This window comes from Mercurialis annua, linkage group LG8 (genome assembly GCF_937616625.2).
Source record: "Mercurialis annua linkage group LG8, ddMerAnnu1.2, whole genome shotgun sequence".
NCBI lineage: Eukaryota > Viridiplantae > Streptophyta > Magnoliopsida > Malpighiales > Euphorbiaceae > Mercurialis > Mercurialis annua.
The window spans coordinates 4,621,593-4,641,723 of record NC_065577.1 but is presented as its reverse complement, the minus strand read 5'-3'; the positions used below and the strand labels follow the sequence as shown (position 1 = coordinate 4,641,723).

Below are 20,131 nucleotides of genomic sequence, written 5' to 3'. Positions count from 1 at the left end.
CGTACGATCAACAGCTACAAGCAATAATTATGTTCCAAGATATACTAAACTAGAATTTCCCTCATATAATGGGACCGGGGATCCTCTAGGCTGGTTATATCGTTGCGAACAATTTTTTAATAATCAAAGGATTGAAGAGAGGGAAAAGGTAGGGCTGGCAGCATTCCACATGATGGACGAAGCCCAGTTATGGTACTATCGAGTCGAGCAGGAGGAACCAACACTTACATGGGCTGAATTTAAAAATTATTGTACGTTGCGATTCGGACCTCCCCTGAGCAGCAACCCCTTAGGGGAATTGGTTAATCTCAAACAAACGGGAACAGTTGAGGAATATCAACGCCAATTTCAGACCTTGTTGGCTAGAGCAACTTCTGTTCATTCAGCGCAACAAGTCGATTTGTTTACTGCTGGGCTAACTGAAACCTTGCGGATGGATGTGGAAATGCAATCCCCACCAAATTTGGTCACTGCAATGAACCTAGCACGGGCATTTGAGCGGAAGTCACAGCTGAACCGAAGATTCAGTACCTTTGGAAGACCAATAACATCAGGTACCAATCCAAACTTACTTGCCAGTAGCAAGGAGCACAGACCTCAGAGCAGCAGCGGCTCTAGAGTAACCTCCCACACAACTGGTAGTGTGGTGACACCACCTATCAAGCGACTATCACGTGCAGAGATGTTGGAAAGGCGTGCAAAGGGACAATGTTTTAATTGTGATGAATCGTATGCGACAGGGCACAAATGTAAACGATTATTTTGCTTATTGGTTGACGACATGGAGGACGGAGAAGACGAGTTAGAGCCTGAAATCTCCCTGAACGCTATCACTGGAATTAGAAATTCTCAAACAATGCAATTGCAAGCTTCCATTGGGGGAAAGCCTATACTAGTCCTTGTTGATTCAGGCAGCACACATAATTTCATAAGTGAACAAGCAGCCCAAAAACTTAATCTGTTAGTAACGCAGCAACCAAAGCTTCGGGTATCAGTTGCCAATGGAGAGAAGGTGTACAGCCCGGGTATTTGTGAAGCGGTAAAATTACAAGTCAACTCTGACTCTTTTCTTATTGATTTATATGTACTCTCTTTGGATGGATTTGATGCTGTTTTAGGGGTGAAGTGGCTATGCACTTTAGGTCCAATCATATGGGATTTTGCTTCGTTGACAATGAGGTTTAAGTTAAATGGCCAGCGGGTGCTTTGGGAAGGAAAGAAAATTGAGTGCCGCAAACCAGAAATCGCATTATTACAAGAAGAAGATCCACATAAAGCTGCAGCTGAGAGATTAATTGCAGAATTTTCAGATTTGTTTCATGAACCCAAAGGTCTCCCTCCCAAAAGAAGTTGCGACCATCGAATAGTTTTACTCTCTGGAACAGAACCTGTAGTGGTCAGGCCCTATCGCTATCCATATTTGCAGAAGGAAGAAATAGAAAAACAATGTGAAGCCATGCTTCAACAAGGGATTATCCGCCCTAGTAAATCCTCTTTTTCTTCCCCGGTGTTGTTAGTCCCCAAACGTGATGGTTCTTATAGATTTTGCGTGGATTATCGACAACTCAATGGTCGTACCATCAAAGACAAATATCCCATTCCGGTGGTGGATGAACTGTTAGATGAACTTCATGGGACAAAATATTTTTCCAAGCTTGATCTGAGGTCAGGATACTTTCAAGTGCGAATGGATGAACCAGACATTGAGAAGACAGCATTCCGAACACATCATGGGCATTTTGAATTTTTAGTAATGCCCTTCGGCCTTACCAATGCACCCTCAACATTTCAGTCTTTGATGAACGAGGTATTCCGTCCTTGCCTGCGTAAATTTGTTCTAGTTTTCTTTGATGATATATTGGTTTACAGTAAAACGTGGGTGGAGCATTTGCAACATTTGCGACATGTCTTGCAAATTTTGCGCAGCCACCAATTATTTCTCAAGCAATCCAAGTGCTCTTTTGGGGAATCTCATGTCACTTATTTGGGGCACATTATCAGTAGTGAAGGAGTTTCGGTTGACAATTCCAAAATCCAAGCAGTAATGGGATGGCCTGTACCACAATCAGTAAAGGCGCTGCGTGGGTTCCTCGGGTTAACAGGGTACTATCGCAAGTTCGTACAAGATTATGGAGTGATTGCTGCACCGCTAACCAACCTACTTAAAAAACATTCTTTTCAATGGAATGACGGGGCTCATTCAGCTTTTACAAAATTAAAACACGCGCTGTCTACCACACCGGTGTTGAGGCTGCCTAATTTCGATAAAGATTTTGTGGTCGAATGTGATGCGTCAGAGTTGGGAATTGGAGCAGTACTACACCAAGAAGGTCACCCGATTGCCTTCTTCAGCCGTAAGTTTCCAGATCATCACTTAAAGCTTCCAGCCTATGAAAGAGAATTAATAGGGCTTGCTCGTGCAATAATACATTGGAGACCATATCTTTGGAGTAGGTCGTTCATCATTAAAACCGACCATTACAGCCTTAAATATCTATTAGAGCAGCGACTCACTACTTCTCCTCAACAACATTGGGTTAGTAAGCTGCTTGGCTATAACTTTCAAGTCGAATATAGGGCTGGTTCTCTTAATAAGGCTGCTGATGCCCTTTCTAGGCGCGATGAAGACACCACAGTGATTTTTTCCATATCCCATCCTCATGTAGACTTATTGGATGACATCAGACAAGAGGTGGTGACTTCGAAAGACCTTCAGGCTGTTATGAAACGTGTAACGGATGGAGTTGCTGAACCAACATGGTCTGTCCATAATGGGTTAATACTTTATAAAAATAGAGTATATCTTTTACCCTCTTCTCCTCTCGTTCATAATATCATTTCCAGTATCCACAATTCAACCCATGAAGGCGTTCAAAAGACCATATTTCGAGTTAAAGCTGATTTTTATTGGAGGGGAATGAAGGCTTCAATTCGCGAATTTGTGCAAAATTGTTCAGTTTGTCAGCAGAACAAATGGGAAAACCTCCATCCAGCTGGCCTCCTTCAACCGTTACCCATACCATGTCAAATATGGGCCGATATTTCCATGGATTTTATCGAGGGATTGCCCAAAGTTGGAGGGAAAACTGTTCTCTATGTGGTAGTCGATCGTTTTTCCAAATATGCACATTTCATACCTCTTTCTCATCCATATACAGCAGCCACAGTTGCTCATGCCTTTTTCACCTTTGTCTTCCGATTACATGGCTTACCAGAAACAATTGTGAGTGACAGAGATCCCATCTTCACTAGTTCTTTTTGGCGGGCCTTATTCAAAATGAGTGGCACACAACTAGCATTTTCCTCCGCTTATCATCCACAATCAGATGGGCAAACAGAGGTGGTCAACCGCACCATTGAAATGTACCTTCGCTGTTTTGTGGGTGATCAGCCAAAAAAATGGGTGGAATGGCTTCCTTGGGCTGAATTTTGTTACAATACAGCCTTCCACTCTTCATTGGGCATGACACCTTTTCAGGTAGTCTATGGCAGAAATCCACCTCGTCTACTTTCATATGAACCAGGTTCCACCAAGGTGGAAAGGGTCGATTTAGCATTGCAAGAGCGGGATGCTCTCTTGCAGGAAATTCAGGCACGTTTGCACCAGGCACAACAACGGATGAAGCAGTCCTATGATAAAAACCACCGTGATTTATCGTTTGAGTCAGGACAATTTGTGTGGTTGCGACTTCAACCTTATCGACAAGCCTCTTTGAAGAAAAGCAATAATCAGAAGCTGGGTCCACGGTATTATGGCCCATTCAGAGTTTTAAGCCGAGTCGGTGCAGTAGCATATGCACTTGAGCTTCCTCCGGAAAGTCGCATCCATAATGTCTTCCACATTTCTCTTCTCAAGGAGTTTCGAGGTGACCCTCCTTCTACCGTTCCTTCTCTTCCACCTTTAAAAGATGGAAAAGTCGTCCCTCTTCCTCATTCCATTGTGCGTTCCCGACTAAACCGTGGTATTCTTGAGTTGTTGGTAGACTGGGCTGACAGTTCAACTGATGATGCTACTTGGGTTCCTTTGTCAGAATTTCAGACTTCCTACCCTGACTTCGAGCTTGGGGACAAGCTCATTTTCCCAGCGGGGGGTAATGTTACAGATAGTTTTGTTGGAAAACAATACAGCCGTCAAAACAAGAAGTAATTCCAGCTGTCAGATTTTTATTTTTGAGTTTTCCTTATTCATCTAGGACTCCTAGTTAAATAAGAAGTTTTATTAGTAGTTTCCTAAATAGTAGTTTCTTAATTAGTAGGATTCCTTATTGTAATAGGTTTCCTTCTTCTCTATTTAAGAGGGGATTATTATGAAATAAGATATCAAAAAGTTTTCAAAAAAAAAGTTTTCAATTCTAAAAACAGGGAGTTGGGTGTCTCTTTCAAACACCAAAACATATTATCAAAAATAGGCCGCTCGAAGAAAGGGAGTAACAAAGGAAATCGAGAAGGTTTCCCGGAGAACAGACCCGTGACGAGATCCTATTCGCGGGACCATATCAATTTATACCAAAAAAAATCATGGTTTACTATTTTGGTATATCTCATTTTAGAGTTTCCATTTGGTACTATATAGTTAAATATTAATAAAAATTTAGGAATACTATTTTGTGTTGGGGTTTCAGGATGTTGGACAAGGACCAAACTTGGAGTTGAAGAGAAGCCATGATAGTTTCCAGAATCCATGTCTTCAAGAAGATCAATTCGTAATGAATTCTCTTTGTCATTTGAATTTGATTTTGTTTGAATGGTATCCTTGATTTGAGAGAGCATGTGTTCTTGAATGATAATGTCAAAGTGGATTGCAACCGATGAAAAGACGCTGCCACTGCTATTGTTGCCTCCTTGTCTATCTAAATCCATCCTTGATTTGAGAAAGCAGTTATCGGCCGAAAGGTGGCGGCGTTGGTCACGGTGGAGGAGCTGGAGGAGTTGATATTAGATTTGAGTTCACATTTGTTTTTAGTGAAGAAGCATATAGAGAAAGTTTTTAGTTTTAAGTGAACATTTTTTTTAAATTTTTTTAGTCACATCAAATAATAAAATTTTAATTTCTAATGCCTTGTCAGTTTCATTTGTGGTCCACAAACGGAAAAATAAATAGGGAACTTATTACAAAATTATTAGAACTAATATAATATATTTTTAGATTAATGAAAGTAAAATCAAAAAACATTCTAATGGATTTTAATTTTTTTAAGACTAATTAATTTGATCTATTGAATTTCAGCTGGTGATGCATAACTTCGATTTACTAAAAACATAAAACCGATTTGATTAACTAAAATTAACTATAAAACTTGACATCTGAGTACAATTGAATGACTCAATTGACAAGTACAATTTACGGACTAATCTGATAATGGCAAAAACAAAAAAACGACCAAGTTGATTTTTCAGCTTTGTTACAATTCATTAAAGCAATCAAACACACCTTAATAGTAAAGTATGTAATAGAAAAGGAAAACTTTCTCTCTCAACAAAATTTGCTCTCCCTTCTCTCTAAATAAAGTTCATCTTTTTCATCTTGTTCTTGGTGAGGGTGGACCGAAAAAATCATCTTCTCTCCACCCATAGTTTTATTTAATATAGATCTACTCTTTGTTGTTTGAATAAGACTTTTTAAGATGTTTTTTATGGTTTTGAATTTTATCTTATGAAATAAATTGTTATGGTTTGTTTTCTTACCTCTTTGATCCGATGTTTTAGATCGTTCAAGACTATTTAGTATTCGTTCGAGCTTTAGATCCAAGTTCTTGTAAATCTAAACATTGGGGAGGTTTCCAAATCTATCTCTTTAGAATATCGTTGAAGATAAACCGAAAATGCTAAGCTTCAGCGGATAGAGCGGATTTCTTGTCAAATCGGAAAAAGGATAATCTAAGTACCCCGTCAGGGAACATAGTTCTTTGTTGTGTTAAGTTTATCGGGATCCATGTTATGAATTTATCCTTATTTTCGATTATTTTTTGCTTATTTTGGATTGTTGCTTAGTAGTTGGTTGTTCAAATTTGAAAGATCATATTAAGATCCTTGTGATATGACTTTCATTGTTTGTATTTACAGCTTCATCAATATATTCTAACTTGAAAAAAAAATCAAACACACCTTTAACAAAATCAAAAACAAATTCAAATTTCCACATATTACATGAAGAACAAATAGATGTAGTTCTTCATGTAATATGTGGAAATTTGAATTTGTTTTTGATTCAAATAGATGTAGTTCTTCACTACCACTCATCTGGAACAGGATTTTACCATTTCTTCTGAAGGTTAGAACTCGAACTAGCCCTCCATAATCTTTGCATACATAAACTACGTGGTTTGCTCCAACCATACTCATTCAACAACCAAATGCAACAATTCTCATTATACCAGAAACTCCATGAAAACAATACCACAAATTACTAGAAACTAGGAATCACAGACACAGATATGAAGAAACAGTACACTTGTATAAACGGCGTTATTTTTAGGTTTCCTAAGTTAAAATTGAAATTTCATGTTCGAAACGCCAAATGTCCGACACGTTTCAAAAACGTAAGACGTTGATTTAATGATGACTAATACAGCCAAAACAGATACCAAGAAATCCATGGTTCGCAACGGTTATGCTTGTTAAGCCAATTGACAACATTCAAGTAAGTAGCAGACTTTTTACCGTAAACTTGGTCAAAAGGTTAAAAAATGCTGAAATAATAAAAAAGAAGTCAAAGATTTTATGATATAGTTGATGAACTAAAAGTTTACAGTAATCCTAATTATACCAAACAACTATCACTGATTTTATACACTTCTCAATCTCAAGAGGGTCAAAATGGAATTTAGGACTATAATATATTGGACAACCTGAAGGCAGGATGAAGATAATTGTAGGACAATCATTTATCATGATGGTACATCAGAATTGCTACCAACAAAGCAAAAATGCATGACAAATCTGCTACACAGCAAGAAATCAGATTCATCTTCTTCAGCAGATACCATAAATTAGACTTAAATGGCTTCAAAGCTAACATAGCAAAAACTAATTAAATTGAGATCAGCTATCTGCTCCATTACCGGATGGCGGAGGAAGCGGCAAATTGGCAATGAAGTTGTAGAAGATAAAGTGATAGGCTCTGGAATAGGGTGGATCAGCCAGAAGGAGAGGCAAGGGTTGCTGCAAACTTTATTCAAAGTACATCTAAATTTGCAAACAATTTTGGCGAAACAAATTAAGTTGCAAATAGAAAATTCAACAAGTACTGTTGCGATTATTTTCTGAAAAAAGGTTATTTTTTTACAGAAACTCTTTTAGTGTACTTTGCAATGCTCAATATGTTTTAGAAACAAAACAGCAAAATCAAAAATTCAGAAACAATACTGACAATAAATAAAAATAACTTCTAAAAAATTAAGTAGCAAAATGATTTTTTTAGCTTTATTAGCAGTAAAGAAAAACACATCTTTAACAAAATTACATAAAAACATGTCAAATTACCACAGATTACATGTAGAACAAACAGATATGTTATTTCAGAGGATTTAAAGAGAGCAATAAAAACAAAAATTTATAAACAAAACAAATATCAATAAATAATAGTGTATAATAAATAACAATCAAATTGATTTTTGAGCTCTGTCATAATACAATATAACAATAAAACACATCTTTAACAAAACAACAGAAAAAAAATATTTCAAATTACCACATATTACATGATGAACAAACAGAGATGTTATTTCATATAATTCTGCTTGGCTAAACTGGTGATCCAAGTAAGACGAGACTTTCGACATAATTGTGCACTTTAAAATAGCTCGGATAAGCATAACCTCCACGATAAATAACTTTTTGGGTCTCAAACTCACATGAAGCCAATTCACTACTTCTTATCTGAAGAATTTTACCATTTCTTCTAAAGTTTAGTACCCTAACTAGCCCTCCATAATCTTACATATTAAAACTACATCGTCTGCTCAAATGCAACAATTCTCATAATACCAAAGACTCCCATAAAAAATCATCACACATAAATCACCACAAACAACCAAAACAGAAATCAAGTCTCAGGAACACAAGAAGCCAACTCACTACTTTTATATTCAGCAGAATTTTAGCATTTCTCCTAAATCTTCGTACCCTAACTTTTCCTCCTTGCATACCAGAAGTACTTAGTTTACTCAAACCAAACTCCTTGGACAATTGTCATAATACCAAATACTTCATGAAAAATCGTAGCACATAAATCACCACAAACAACCAAAACAGAAATCAAGAAGTCCATGGTTTGCAGCAGTTGTGCGCCTCAAGCCAATGGACAACACCATTCAAATAAGCATAAGCACCAACGCATTAAACAATCATCAAAAGAAGCTAATAACTATACCTGAGGCGCACTCACATCCATTAAACACACAGAATAAACCATAACATAAACACATAATCCCAATTTTTGAATTCCAAAAATTTCATAAGATTCATTGAGAAGTGGTTAAATTAGTTGTTCATGCATGTTTCAGTTTCATGATCAAAGAAAGCAACATAGAAAACATAAATGTGTACAGTAAAACCTAATTGAGCAGTGCATTTTTAGAATAGTTTGCTCAGAATTCAGTCTTACTCTTCTATGCTTGCTTTGATCTTCTTGTTGTTCCTTTTTCCCTTTAGTGAAACAAGGCTCGCCGTGTAAGAATGCACCGCGAAGCATTTTCCATAGATCCCGAGAGGGGTGACCCTTTGTGTGTGAGGGTCATAAGAAGCTATCACTCCGTGATAATCCTCAACAAGAATGCCACCATTCTCTTGGAAGCTTAGCACCGACTGGAAACCTCAGTGATTTTGTAAATCAATGGTAATTTGTTTAGTCCAAGATTCTACTGCGCCGTACTCTTTCATCACCCAGATTGAACATCTTAAATAAGTCATTTTCTCCATGCTACTTTCATAGTGTACCACAGATAATGACTGGTTGTATGCTATTAGAGAAAAATGACTGAGACTGCCGTATACTTTAGTTTCAGCTAGGGCATGAGGGAGCATCAACTCATGAAATACTTCGTTGCTCAAATCAAATGATGCTATCATCTTGTTCGTGCCATTGTGAATTCTTGCAAACCAATGAAAAACACCATTCCACTCAACAATATGATGTCTGAAACCATTAACATCATAATCAAGATTCTTAACGGCAACCGTCTTCCAAGAACTGGAGCTAAGTTCAAAAAACTCAACAATTGGGGGAAAAGTCATATCTGCCCAAGCATAAACAAACCTCACCACTTTGTAGTCATTGTTCTTTCTATCAAACCCGAATCCGAAAATGTCAGAGAACCCACTGAAAATCTTACTTAAAGATGCTGTAATAAAGTCTCCAATTGCAGGGTTCCATAAAATCAGGCGATCATTAATTCTATCAAACAAACAAACTAAACCATTACATAATCCAACTATCCTCACATAATTTCCACACTCACAAAATGAAGGCAAATCAAGTTATTTATACTCGCTAAACGAGTCATTATCACAGTGCAACACAAATTCTGGTTTCTTAGAATCGGGTTGTTTATACTTCACGACAAGTGAGTAGGGTGTGTTGGCTTTCGTGGTGTGAGCTAAGTGAAGAGAAATAAAATTAGGGTTTGTGATGAGAGCATACCATGATCTGCACACACATTTGAATTTCAATAGAGACTTGACTGGCAGTCTCTTCAAGATTTCAACCACAAGTTCTTCATGGAGATAAACTGACATTGTTCTTCTCCCATAAAAAATCATCACACATAAATCACCACAAACAACCAAAACAGCCAAAACCGAAATTACGAAATTCATGGTTTGCAACAGTTATGCTCCTCAAGCCAATGGACAACACCATTCAAGTAAGCATAAGCACCAAAAGTTTTTGAATCATAAAAAACTTGATCACTTTGCAGCCATTTCTCACATTAGCTATACATGTTGCGCACACACATTTATCCCCAATCCCGAATTTTCAGTTACATAAATATCATAAAGTTAATCAAAAGCACGGCTAAATTAGCAGTTTATGCTTGTTTTAGTTTCGTAATCAAAGAAAGCAATAGCAAAATAACAAAAATAGATACAGTTAAACCTGATTAGCAGTATATTTTGAGACTAGATTGCTCAAAATTCAGTCTTACTCTTCTCTGCCTGCTCTAACCTTGATTATTTTTGTTCCTTTTTCCCTTGACTAGAACAAGACTCTCCACGTAAGAATAGTCATCCAAGACACGTCCAGAAACTCCAAGAGGGGTGACCCTTTGTGTCTCGGGGTCATAAGAAGCTAACTCGTCATCACGATTCTCAACAAGAATGCCACCATTTCCTTGAAAGCTTAGCACCGGCTTGAGGCCTCCATGATCTTTAAAATCTACGGTAACTTGTTTAGTCCAAGATTCCGCTTCGCCATACTCTTTCATGACCCAAATCGAACATGTTAAATTACAAGTGTTCCGTATCCGATCTTCATAGTGTATAGCAGCCAATGATCGGCTGTACACTGTTAAAGAAAGATAACAGTTGTCTATGGTAGCTAGCGCATGAGGGAGCATCATCTCTTGAAATACTTCATTGCTCAAATCAAACGACGCTATCATTTTTTTCCTGCCATCGTGTGTATCTGCAAACCGATGGAAAACACCATTCCACTCAATAAGAGAACCATAGAAATCATAACGTAGATTCTTAATTGGAACGGTCTTCCATGAATTGGAGCTAAGTTGAAAAATCTCAGCAAATGGTAAGAAAGTTGTATCATTCCAAGCAAAAACAATTCTCATCACTTTGTAGGAATTGTTCTTTCTATCAAACCCGATTCCAAGAATGTGATAAGGCCCATTGCAAATCGTACTTAAAGATGTTGTAATAAACTCTCCAATTGCCGGATTCCATACAATCAGGCGCTTAAATTTTGTATCGCACAAACAAATCAAACCATCACATGAACCAACTATCCAAACATCATTTCCACACTCATTAAATGAATGCAAATCGAGTTGTCTATACTCACTAAATGAGTCATTATCACTGTGCAGCACAAATTCTGGTTTCTTAGAATCGAGTTGTTTATACTTCATGACAAGTGAGAAGGTTGTGTTGGATTCAGCAGCGTGAGCTAAGTGAAGAGAAATGAAATTAGGGTTTGTGATGAGAGCATACCATGATCTGCACACACATTTGAATTTCAATACAGATTTGACCGGTAGTCTCTTCAAGATTTCGACCACAACTTCTTCATGGAGATAAACTGACATTGTTCTTCTCTGATTTTTTTTCTAAAATAAACGAAAAATAGAATGATCAATAAAAGAAATTAAATAAAAATTAAATTGGAATAAATATAAAAATTAAATGGCAGAATTAGAGAAACCAAACATACCCACAAACAGGCATACAAATTTTCCAACGAAAGGAGTAGGAGGCTTAATTTGAGGAGAAATTGTTATATAGTACCAAAGAGACCTAAGTTGGGAGAAGCTGCAGTAAAACGTTGCCGTTTGCTCCAATTACTATTTTTTGTTGAACTTACTTTATCTATCTATAATAAATATAAAAGTGTATTCGCGGGGGGAACACTTCCATTTACGGACAAAAATACCCTCTACATATTTTATCCAAGTTAATATTTCTAATTGTGACATGAATATTTGTGCTTAACAAATAGAAAGATGACATTCCTAATACACAAAAATACTCTCTACATATTTTATCCAAGTTGATATTCCTAATTGTGACATGAATATTTGTGCTTAACAAATAGAAAGATGACATTTCTAATCCATAAAGGAAACATATTAAAAATAATTATCGCAGTAGCTACCATTATGTATTAAATTTCTAATCTTAAAAGGAATTGTGCAACAACTATCATTATTTGTTAAATTACTAATCCTAATAGAAATTGCAGAGATATATCACTATATATAAAAGAATATGACGAGTTTCATTAATATTAAATAATGATATTATAATATTTGTGTTAAAGTTTTGATATTTTTGATATTTATTAGTTATTTACTATGAAAAATAATATAAATTTGTTTCAATCATATTATCATTTTTTAATAACAACAATATCAAAAATTAAATATATTACTTAATTCTAACTTTTAACATTTTCAATAGAAGAAATTAAAATTTTATAAAATAATTCAACAAAACAAATAAAAATATACAAGTGTAATAAAAATTAAATAATAATATATTATTAAAAAAATATACAATTATAATATTAAATAACGGGTCATATAGATATCGTTAACGTGCGTAGCACGTGGCCAAAAAAACTAGTAAGAGAAAACATATAAAGCCCCCTAAGGTTTTCACATCATATGATATTTAAAGGGTTTTACTATTCGCCGCCCCTTTTTACTTAACACCGCCCCTACAAAAGATATTTTCGTCCTTCTAGCAAAACCAAAACCAAAAAATTCTTTCAACTCATTCGAACAAATACGTAAAAAGTTGATTAAAATGACGGACAACAATTACAATTCGTCGGATAATAATTATGGACATTCGGAAATAAATTTTTCCGATTTTTTCGAAAAAAAAAACATTTTTTTTTAAATTACTCGGAGATGTCCCGGAGGGACATCCCTCAAAAGGGAGGGACGTCTCCGTGGGACGTCTCTCCATATGGAGGGACATCCATATTAGAAGTCTCTCCAAATGGAGGGACGTTGGACGTCCCCCCTTGGAGGGACTCCAACGTCCCTCCATATGGGGGGGACTTCCAATGTGAAGTCCCTCCATATGGAGGGACGTTGGAGTCCCTCCATATGGAGGGACGTCCCTCGGGAACGTCCCTCCCTTTGGAGGGATATCCCTTCGGAATTTTTTTCCGAGTAATTTTAAGAAAGAAATGTTTTTTTTTTTTAAAAACCGGAAAAAATTATTTCCAAACGTCGATAATTATTATCCGACGAATTGTAAACAAAGGGACGTCGATAGTTATAAATTTTTAAACGTAATTATTTATGTTGTGCAGATTTATTTAGAAAATTTTGGCGGTGACGAAATTGATTACAGCGATCGGTCTTTTTTGGTCACATATTCTGATTCAGCCGTACGAAAAATTATTACTAATATTCAGTAAATATTAAATCGATTAAGTTTCTAAAATAACTAAAATTACAAAAAAAAAAAAAATTATATTTTTTTTAACAAAAAAACCCGGCTGCGATGTTTCCGGTCGCAGCCGGAAACAGTCCCTTGAAGGGGGACAGCCACGTAGAATATGGTTTTAGTTTGAATGGATTGAGAAGTTTTAATTTTGTATAGAAATAGGAAAAGGGGCAAAAAGGTAAAGTGTGAGGGCGGTGGGTAGTAAAAAGGGGCGGTATTTAGCAATCCAGTATTTAAAACTTTTAAAAATTATGAAGGATTTGTTTTAAACTTTATCCAAATGAAAAGAATTTAATTTGATACTTTAGGTACTATTGAAACGTAAAAATACGAAATATGGTGCAATTGACGAAATTACAACGTCGTTGTGCTATTAAAAAACTAGTAAAGGTGTGTAGTTTTCGAGCCTATTAGCTTTTTAAAATTCAATTGTTCTCATAATTTTCAATTTATACGATTTTTTTAATTAAAAATAAAGTCATTTTAAAAAAGATTGATTTCTTTTCCACTCAAAAAATAAATAAATAAATCTTTCATCTTTTTGTAAAAGAATCTTAATTAATTCTAAACTAATTTAAATTCTTTATTTATTTAATTAAATCTAAAAAAATTATGAAATATACAATTATTTTATTTTAAAAATTAAATAAATTACATACCGTCATATATTTATTCTAATGAAATAAAAAAGAACGACATGTCAGAGGGCAATGTGTATAGTTGGAGAGACGATGGATGGTTTGGGGAAAACGGTGGCTGGAGCGTTTAAATGTCCGAATAAATATTAAAAAATAAAATTTATAAATAGAGGTATTGGCAAAACAACTCTCAAGTTTATGTTTTTAGCCTTTTAGCGCTTATATCATTGTATAATTGATTAATTATAACTTTTAACAAACTAGCGTTTTCAATTACTCGTTGCCTAACCAATGAGGTATAACTCAAATGATATAAGCGCTAGATAGCAAACTGTTGGGTCGTGGATTCAAATCGCTCCCCTTCTCAATTATCAAAAAAAAAAAAAAACTCGCCGTCTAGGTTTCTATCACACTGTCAATTATAGCAAGAAAACACAGAATCGGCAACGTATGCTTTTGCTAGTTTTTGCAATGCATTTCCATTCAACTTTCAAAAAATACACATTAGAAGGCAAAAAAAATTCAAAAAATTAATTGTTTGAATTTGAAGCAGAGATAATGCAGCTATTCAAAATTTGATGTAAACAGTGTAAAATTCAAGAAAAAATTGCATTTAGACATTATTGGTTCAGCACACCGACAATGAATGCCTGCATAAGTATTCCCTAACTCTGAAAAATCCACAGATACACGCAATACCCATCTCATATTTATTGTACATAATCTCAGAATCTCTCGGCTCTCGTCCGGTTGCTCAACTTTCAACACTTCTCCTTTCATTATAAATGTTACCAGTCGGGCTCCTCGAGACAGACCTGTCTTATGCTGAAATAGCAGCACAGGCCTTCTGTTTCCTTTCTGAAATATCTTCTAGAATTCATTTAGCAGGAACACGTTAGTAAAAGGGTGCATTTTATCAAGCACCCTGTTTATCTTTCTCTTCGAAACAGGGCAACAATGCTGCAAAAAAAAACCCCACCACAAACACTGATCTTAGAGACAGAATAAAAAAAATAGAGTTTCATCTAGTTGACAAGTTATTTGAGTTTTTCTGAGCCAAAAAACTTACCTAGGTTTCTCTGGTATGTTCGCAAGTTGGATTGCTGCTGTATTTGTAGCTATTACGACAGCTGAGTCATTGATGAGTGTTGATCTAAAAACAAAATAGCAGTGCCGTTGGAGGTGCAGCATTGTCGAGGAGCAACGTCATTAGAGAAGTAATGTTGTCGGAGCAGCACCCGAGAAGCAGAACCATCATAGAACAAAATAATTGCTTATTCTCTGTTTGGAAGGAGCAGCAATAGAAAAAAATTGTCAGTATATTAAAAAGTCGTATTATGTATGGTTATAATTAGTTTAAGCGATAATGGTAAAAGTAGAAAAGCTAATACAGCGATGTTATAAATGTAAAAAGTTAAACCATTTCACTTGCTAGATATATTATGGAAATTTGATCAACAGTCAAATCATAGTTATAATATGACGAATTTTTTCTATTTGGTTATTCAAATGAAAAATGTAAAATGTCATGCAAACGCAACAGAGGACTTGTAATTACTAGCGAAAATGTCATGCATGCGTACTAGTTATAATAGTTGTCATTTGTCAAACAGATCTCATCATGAATTGTTGGAAGAAAGAGTTCGCCCTCTCATCATTTATTTTTAGCATTTAGCATTTAGGAGCTAGCCAATTCTTGATGCACTGAAATAATAAACAAAAATTATAATTTGACAGATAAAATTTCTATATAACATTTAAATACTGAAACTAAGTGAACAAGAATATATATATTTATAGAGTTCAAATAACAATCCTAAATAGTCGTAAACATGCACCGGCTTATGGAACATCGGTAAGAAGAAAAAAATACCTACCTAATTTTCTGTCTATATTAAATAAATTACTTGTATAAAAGGTAAAAACTCAAGAACGTCAACTTACTAGCAAATATATCATAACTCAGTCCTAATAAAAAGTAAACAGTAAACTTACTTGGACTAGCAGTTGATAGTGTATTTAAATTGCGCAAGATGAAGATATGGAAAATAACTACCTGATAGTAGTTGGAAAAGCATAAAAAGAGAGTTCTTGGAACAGTCAATTGATTAACAATCAAAAACCAGTAATCCGACAAATAATCCAAGAGAGAAAAACTTCAGAAATATTTCTAGCAATCTTAGAAATCCATTAGCAGTCTATTGCTTTTTCATTAATGAAATTTACAGCTTTTAAGGCATTCATTGTTTCAGATTTAAGTCTATTATTACAGAAAGCTGAGGAAGTGTTAAAGTCCTTTCATATTCTTACAATCACTAATTAGTAGTCAAGTAATAAGAAATTTGAAGTATTATCCTCTCGCATGTCCCAAATAATCAAAATGACAGTTCTTTTTTTTTCTAAAATCCCGGAAATAATCTTATGGCACGCCCAGTTGAACCGTCTGAAAAGGATGCTCTAAAAACTCGTCAAAGATTAAATTTTCATATGAAGACAAAGTTCTAAACAGGAGTATTTTTTACAATTTCTTCTAAAGCAGAATTTTACAATTTCTTATCTGAAGTGGAATTTCTTCTAAAGCTTAGTGACCTAATTAGGCCTCCATAATCTTACACACCAAAACTACGTTGCTTACACCAACCACACTTATTCACATCCAAATGCAACAATTCTCTTAAAACCAAAGACTTCATGAAAAATCATAACACATCATAAACAACCAAAACAGAAAATAAAACTCATGGTTTGCAACAGTTATGCTCCTCAAGCCAATGGATTCAAGTAAGCACAAGCACCAAAGCATTTCTGAATCATACAAAAAACTAACAACTTTGCACTCATTAGCTATACCCGATGTGCACACACATTCATTAGACACACACAGACCAAACCATAACATGAACGCGCAATCTCAAATTTCGAGTTACGTAAATATCACAAAATTTATCAAAAGGACGGTAAAAATTAGCAGTTTTTAGAAATATGTATGGTGAAACCTAATTGAGCAGTGTATTTTGGGAATAAATTGCTTAGAATTCAGTCTTACTATTCTATGCTTGCTTTAACTTGTTGTTGTTCCTTTTTCCCTTGAGTAAAACAAGGCTCTCCATGTAAGAATGCACTTGGAGGTGGGATCCATAGACCCCAAGAGGGGTAACCCTTTGTGTCTGAGGGTCATAAGAAGCTATCTCACCATGATGAAAATCTACAATAAGAATTCGGCCATTTCCTTGAAATCTTAGCACCCTCCATAAACCTCCATTATGAAAATTTATGGTAAATTGTTTAGTCCAAGATTCTGCTGCACCATACTGTTTCATCACCCAAATTGAACATCTTAAATAGTAAAATTGCTCCCTATTGAATTCACCATAGTTTATCACAGCTAATGACTGGTTGTACACTGTTAAAGAGAAATCACTGTCACTTAATTCAGCTAGGGCATGAGGGAGCATTAACTTTTGAAATGCTTCGTTGCTCAAATCAAATGATGCTATCATTTTTTTCCTGTCATCGTGTAATCTTGCAAACCAATGAAAAACGCCATTCAACTTAACATGACGTGAGAAACCATAAACATCATATTCTAGATTCTGACTGGTAACAGTCTTCCAAGAATTGGAGCTAAGTTCAAAAATCTGAGCAACTGGTGGAAAAGGTGTATCTTTCAAAGCATAAACAATCCTCACCACTTTGTAGTCATTGTTCTTTCTATCAAACCCGAATCCGAGAATGTCAAAGAGCCCATAGCAAATATTACTTAAAGAAGTTGTAATAAACTCTCCAATTGCAGGGTTCCATAAAATCAGGCAATTATTAATTCTATCAAATAAACAAACCAACCCACGACATGAACCAACTAACTCCAAATAATTTGCACACCCACAAATTGAAGGCAAATCCAGGACTCTATACTCACTTAATGAGTCATTATCACTGTGCAACACAAATTCTGGTTTCTTACAATATTTCTTGAAAAGATGGTAGATTTTGTTGGCTTGAGAGGAGTTAGCTAAGTGAAGGGAAATGAAATTAGGGTTTGTGATGAGAGCATACCATGATTTGCACACACTTGTAAATTTCAATACAGATTTGACTGGCAGTCTCTTCAAGATTTCAGCCACAACTTCTTCACAGAGATGATCTGACATTCTTCTTCTCTCTTTAATCCCTTCACTTAAGCAGCTTTAGTAAACGGGTATTTCATACAAATTTTCCAAGAAGACCAAGTTAGGAGAAGCTGCAGAAAACGTTGCCGTTTGCTCCAGCTAGTATTGTTTGTTGCACTTGTAAGAGAAAAAGGTAAAAAGCCCCATAAGGGTAATAGTTATATTCTTTTGGCTCCTTAAAAAATTCCGACCTTTCATACCCTTTTTAATCATATCCTGACGTTGAAAAATTGTCAATTTTATCTCAGCTTGCATTTTTTCATTTCAATTTTACTCTGAAGTATGAAATTGACCTTTATTTATTTGACAAAAGTTCAATAATTTTTCTTAAAAATGGTCAATTTAATATAAAAAGTTAATATAATGCAAAAAGGGTCAATTTAGAGAATTTTTACTAAATAAAAAAAGATCAATTCTATGCTTTAGGGTACAATTGAAATAAAAAAAATGCAAAATAGGGTAAACTTGACAGATTTGCAACGTCAGGGTAGGATTGAAAAAGGGAGGAAAGGTCGGGGTTTTTTTAAGACATTAAGCCTATTCTTTTCCACTCAAAATAATTTCAAATTAATCTTTCATCTTTTTTTTAAAAATCTTAATTAATCCTAAACTAATTTAAAATCTTAATTTATTTAATTGAATCTTAATAAAATTTAATTTATTAAAGTTTATTTCAAAAATTAAATAAATTATAAACCGTCATATATTTTATTCTGATAAGTATGAAAGAATGACGAATCTGAGCGGCGGCAGGGTTGGAGAGACGATGGCAAGGTCAGATTTGTTTTTTTTAAATATTAATTAATTCTAAACATTTAAAAGGATTAAAATTAGAGCAAATTACTCTAAGGTACCTCACATTTGTCATAATTCACAGTTTGGTACCCCTTGTTTGAAAATCAAACGATTTGGTACCTCAGTTTTGATTTTGTAAACTATACGGTCCTTCTTTGAAATTTACTTTCAAACGATTTGATACCTCAGTTTTAATTATATAAACGATTTGGTACATCAGTTTCAATTATGTAAATGATTAGGTACCTCATTTGTAAACGATTTGGTACCTCACATTTCATTCCGTTAACGATTGAGTACCTATATTTAACAGAAAGACTTTATAGTTTATAAAATCAAAACTGAAGTACCAAATCGTTTGATTTTCAAATAAGGGATATCAAACTGTGAATTATGACAAATGTGAGGTACTTTAGAGTAATTTGCTCTTAAAATTATTACTACTAGTAAATAGCTTCTATAGCCACTCATCCTTCTCTCTTTGGAAAATCATATAAAGATAAATCCGAACATAACATACTTAACAATATAGAAACAGTGATTCAAGATAGTTGTAAAAACAATTAAGTATATATACCAAACTTGCAATTAACCAATGTATAGAATAAATAACAAACCAATAATATTACTTTGGTTTGAAGAGATGACACTAAAAAGCAAAATTGTTAAGGATCCAAAGTTTTCTACGGAAAGTCGCGTACAACTACCGCTTCTCTTATTCTTGAAAAACTTACTTGATGGCATAGATACACAAAAGACTAACCATTACAGACTGAATATTCGTATGTACAATGTTATTTTTATTTTATTTCCATGAGTGACCGTATAAAATGTGACATTAACATGAAGTGTGGCCCTTTCATTTTAAGACTTAATGGACATAATTTTCATTTAATTGGATCTTTAGCCTCAACATAAGGCAACTCAAATAATATTGGAATAATTACAGAGTTAGGCATTTTATGCGCTCAAATTTCATACACCACTTTTTTCCCAAAAATATTCAGATCCGTGCCAATTTTTTTAAAAAAATTACATCACTATGTACTTTACTGATGTCAGAACACATCACGCACGCTGATATCAGCAGGTGTCAGCGGACCTGACACGTGTCAAGCCTGCTGACTCCTTGTCCAGTGCAGCAGCTTTGCTGGTGCACTAACACATTGACCCGCGCATCACGCGCGGGTCTGTCCTTTATGTTTGTTCTAAATGAACAAATAAAACAGTTCATGGCCTTTTTTATTTTATTTAATATATTAAAAATATTTTTATATATTTCTTTTGAAAGAAAATTATTTATATATTTATTTATTTAAATCATGCCAAAAAATAATTTATTCTATAAAAATTTATAAATTTCAATATTAACTTTAATTTAAAAAATAAAAATACATT

At 34.7% G+C, this 20,131-nt stretch overlaps 3 protein-coding genes across 9 annotated transcripts; all 3 read right to left on the bottom strand.

Annotated features, from left to right (window-relative positions):
* Positions 1-8,358: 8,358 nt before the first annotated feature.
* LOC126661504 (putative F-box protein At3g16210) lies at positions 8,359-9,735 on the bottom strand. Its single transcript, XM_050355355.1, has 4 exons — positions 9,488-9,735; positions 8,884-9,394; positions 8,606-8,805; positions 8,359-8,371 (listed from the first exon to the last, which is right to left on the bottom strand). Exons 1-4 carry the CDS (start codon positions 9,733-9,735, stop codon positions 8,359-8,361), a joined length of 972 nt encoding a protein of 323 aa, XP_050211312.1.
* Positions 9,736-9,858: 123 nt separating this feature from the next.
* LOC126660326 (F-box/kelch-repeat protein At3g06240-like) lies at positions 9,859-11,494 on the bottom strand. Its single transcript, XM_050353760.2, has 2 exons — positions 11,384-11,494; positions 9,859-11,279 (listed from the first exon to the last, which is right to left on the bottom strand). The coding sequence occupies exon 2, from the start codon at positions 11,256-11,258 to the stop codon at positions 10,161-10,163; it is 1,098 nt and encodes a 365-aa protein (XP_050209717.1). The 5' UTR covers positions 11,259-11,279; positions 11,384-11,494; the 3' UTR covers positions 9,859-10,160.
* A 2,849-nt stretch (positions 11,495-14,343) lies between these two features.
* LOC126660325 (F-box/kelch-repeat protein At3g06240-like) lies at positions 14,344-18,058 on the bottom strand. 7 transcript variants are annotated; one of them, XM_050353755.1, is made up of 4 exons: positions 15,765-18,058; positions 15,353-15,473; positions 14,839-15,050; positions 14,344-14,729 (listed from the first exon to the last, which is right to left on the bottom strand). In XM_050353755.1, exon 1 carries the CDS (start codon positions 17,918-17,920, stop codon positions 16,820-16,822), a length of 1,101 nt encoding a protein of 366 aa, XP_050209712.1. In that variant the 5' UTR covers positions 17,921-18,058; the 3' UTR covers positions 14,344-14,729; positions 14,839-15,050; positions 15,353-15,473; positions 15,765-16,819. The 7 variants fall into 7 exon arrangements, with proteins under 7 accessions (XP_050209712.1, XP_050209715.1, XP_050209716.1 ...); XM_050353758.1 differs by having other exon boundaries at positions 14,839-15,473; positions 15,765-15,825; positions 16,816-18,058; XM_050353759.1 differs by lacking the exon at positions 15,353-15,473 and having other exon boundaries at positions 15,765-15,825; positions 16,816-18,058.
* Between the last annotated feature and the right edge of the window lie 2,073 nt (positions 18,059-20,131).

Coding starts and splice junctions, on each gene's coding strand:
- LOC126661504 (XM_050355355.1), bottom strand. CDS start 9,735: ATGTCAGTTTATCTCCATGAAGAACTTGTGGTTGAAATCTTGAAGAGA. Junction 9,395..9,487: donor GATAATGACTCGTTTAGCGA/GTATAAATAACT, acceptor TTTGTTTGATAG/AATTAATGATCGCCTGATTT. Junction 8,806..8,883: donor ATTTAAGATGTTCAATCTGG/GTGATGAAAGAG, acceptor TGAGGTTTCCAG/TCGGTGCTAAGCTTCCAAGA.
- LOC126660326 (XM_050353760.2), bottom strand. CDS start 11,258: ATGTCAGTTTATCTCCATGAAGAAGTTGTGGTCGAAATCTTGAAGAGA.
- LOC126660325 (XM_050353752.1), bottom strand. CDS start 17,920: ATGTCAGATCATCTCTGTGAAGAAGTTGTGGCTGAAATCTTGAAGAGA.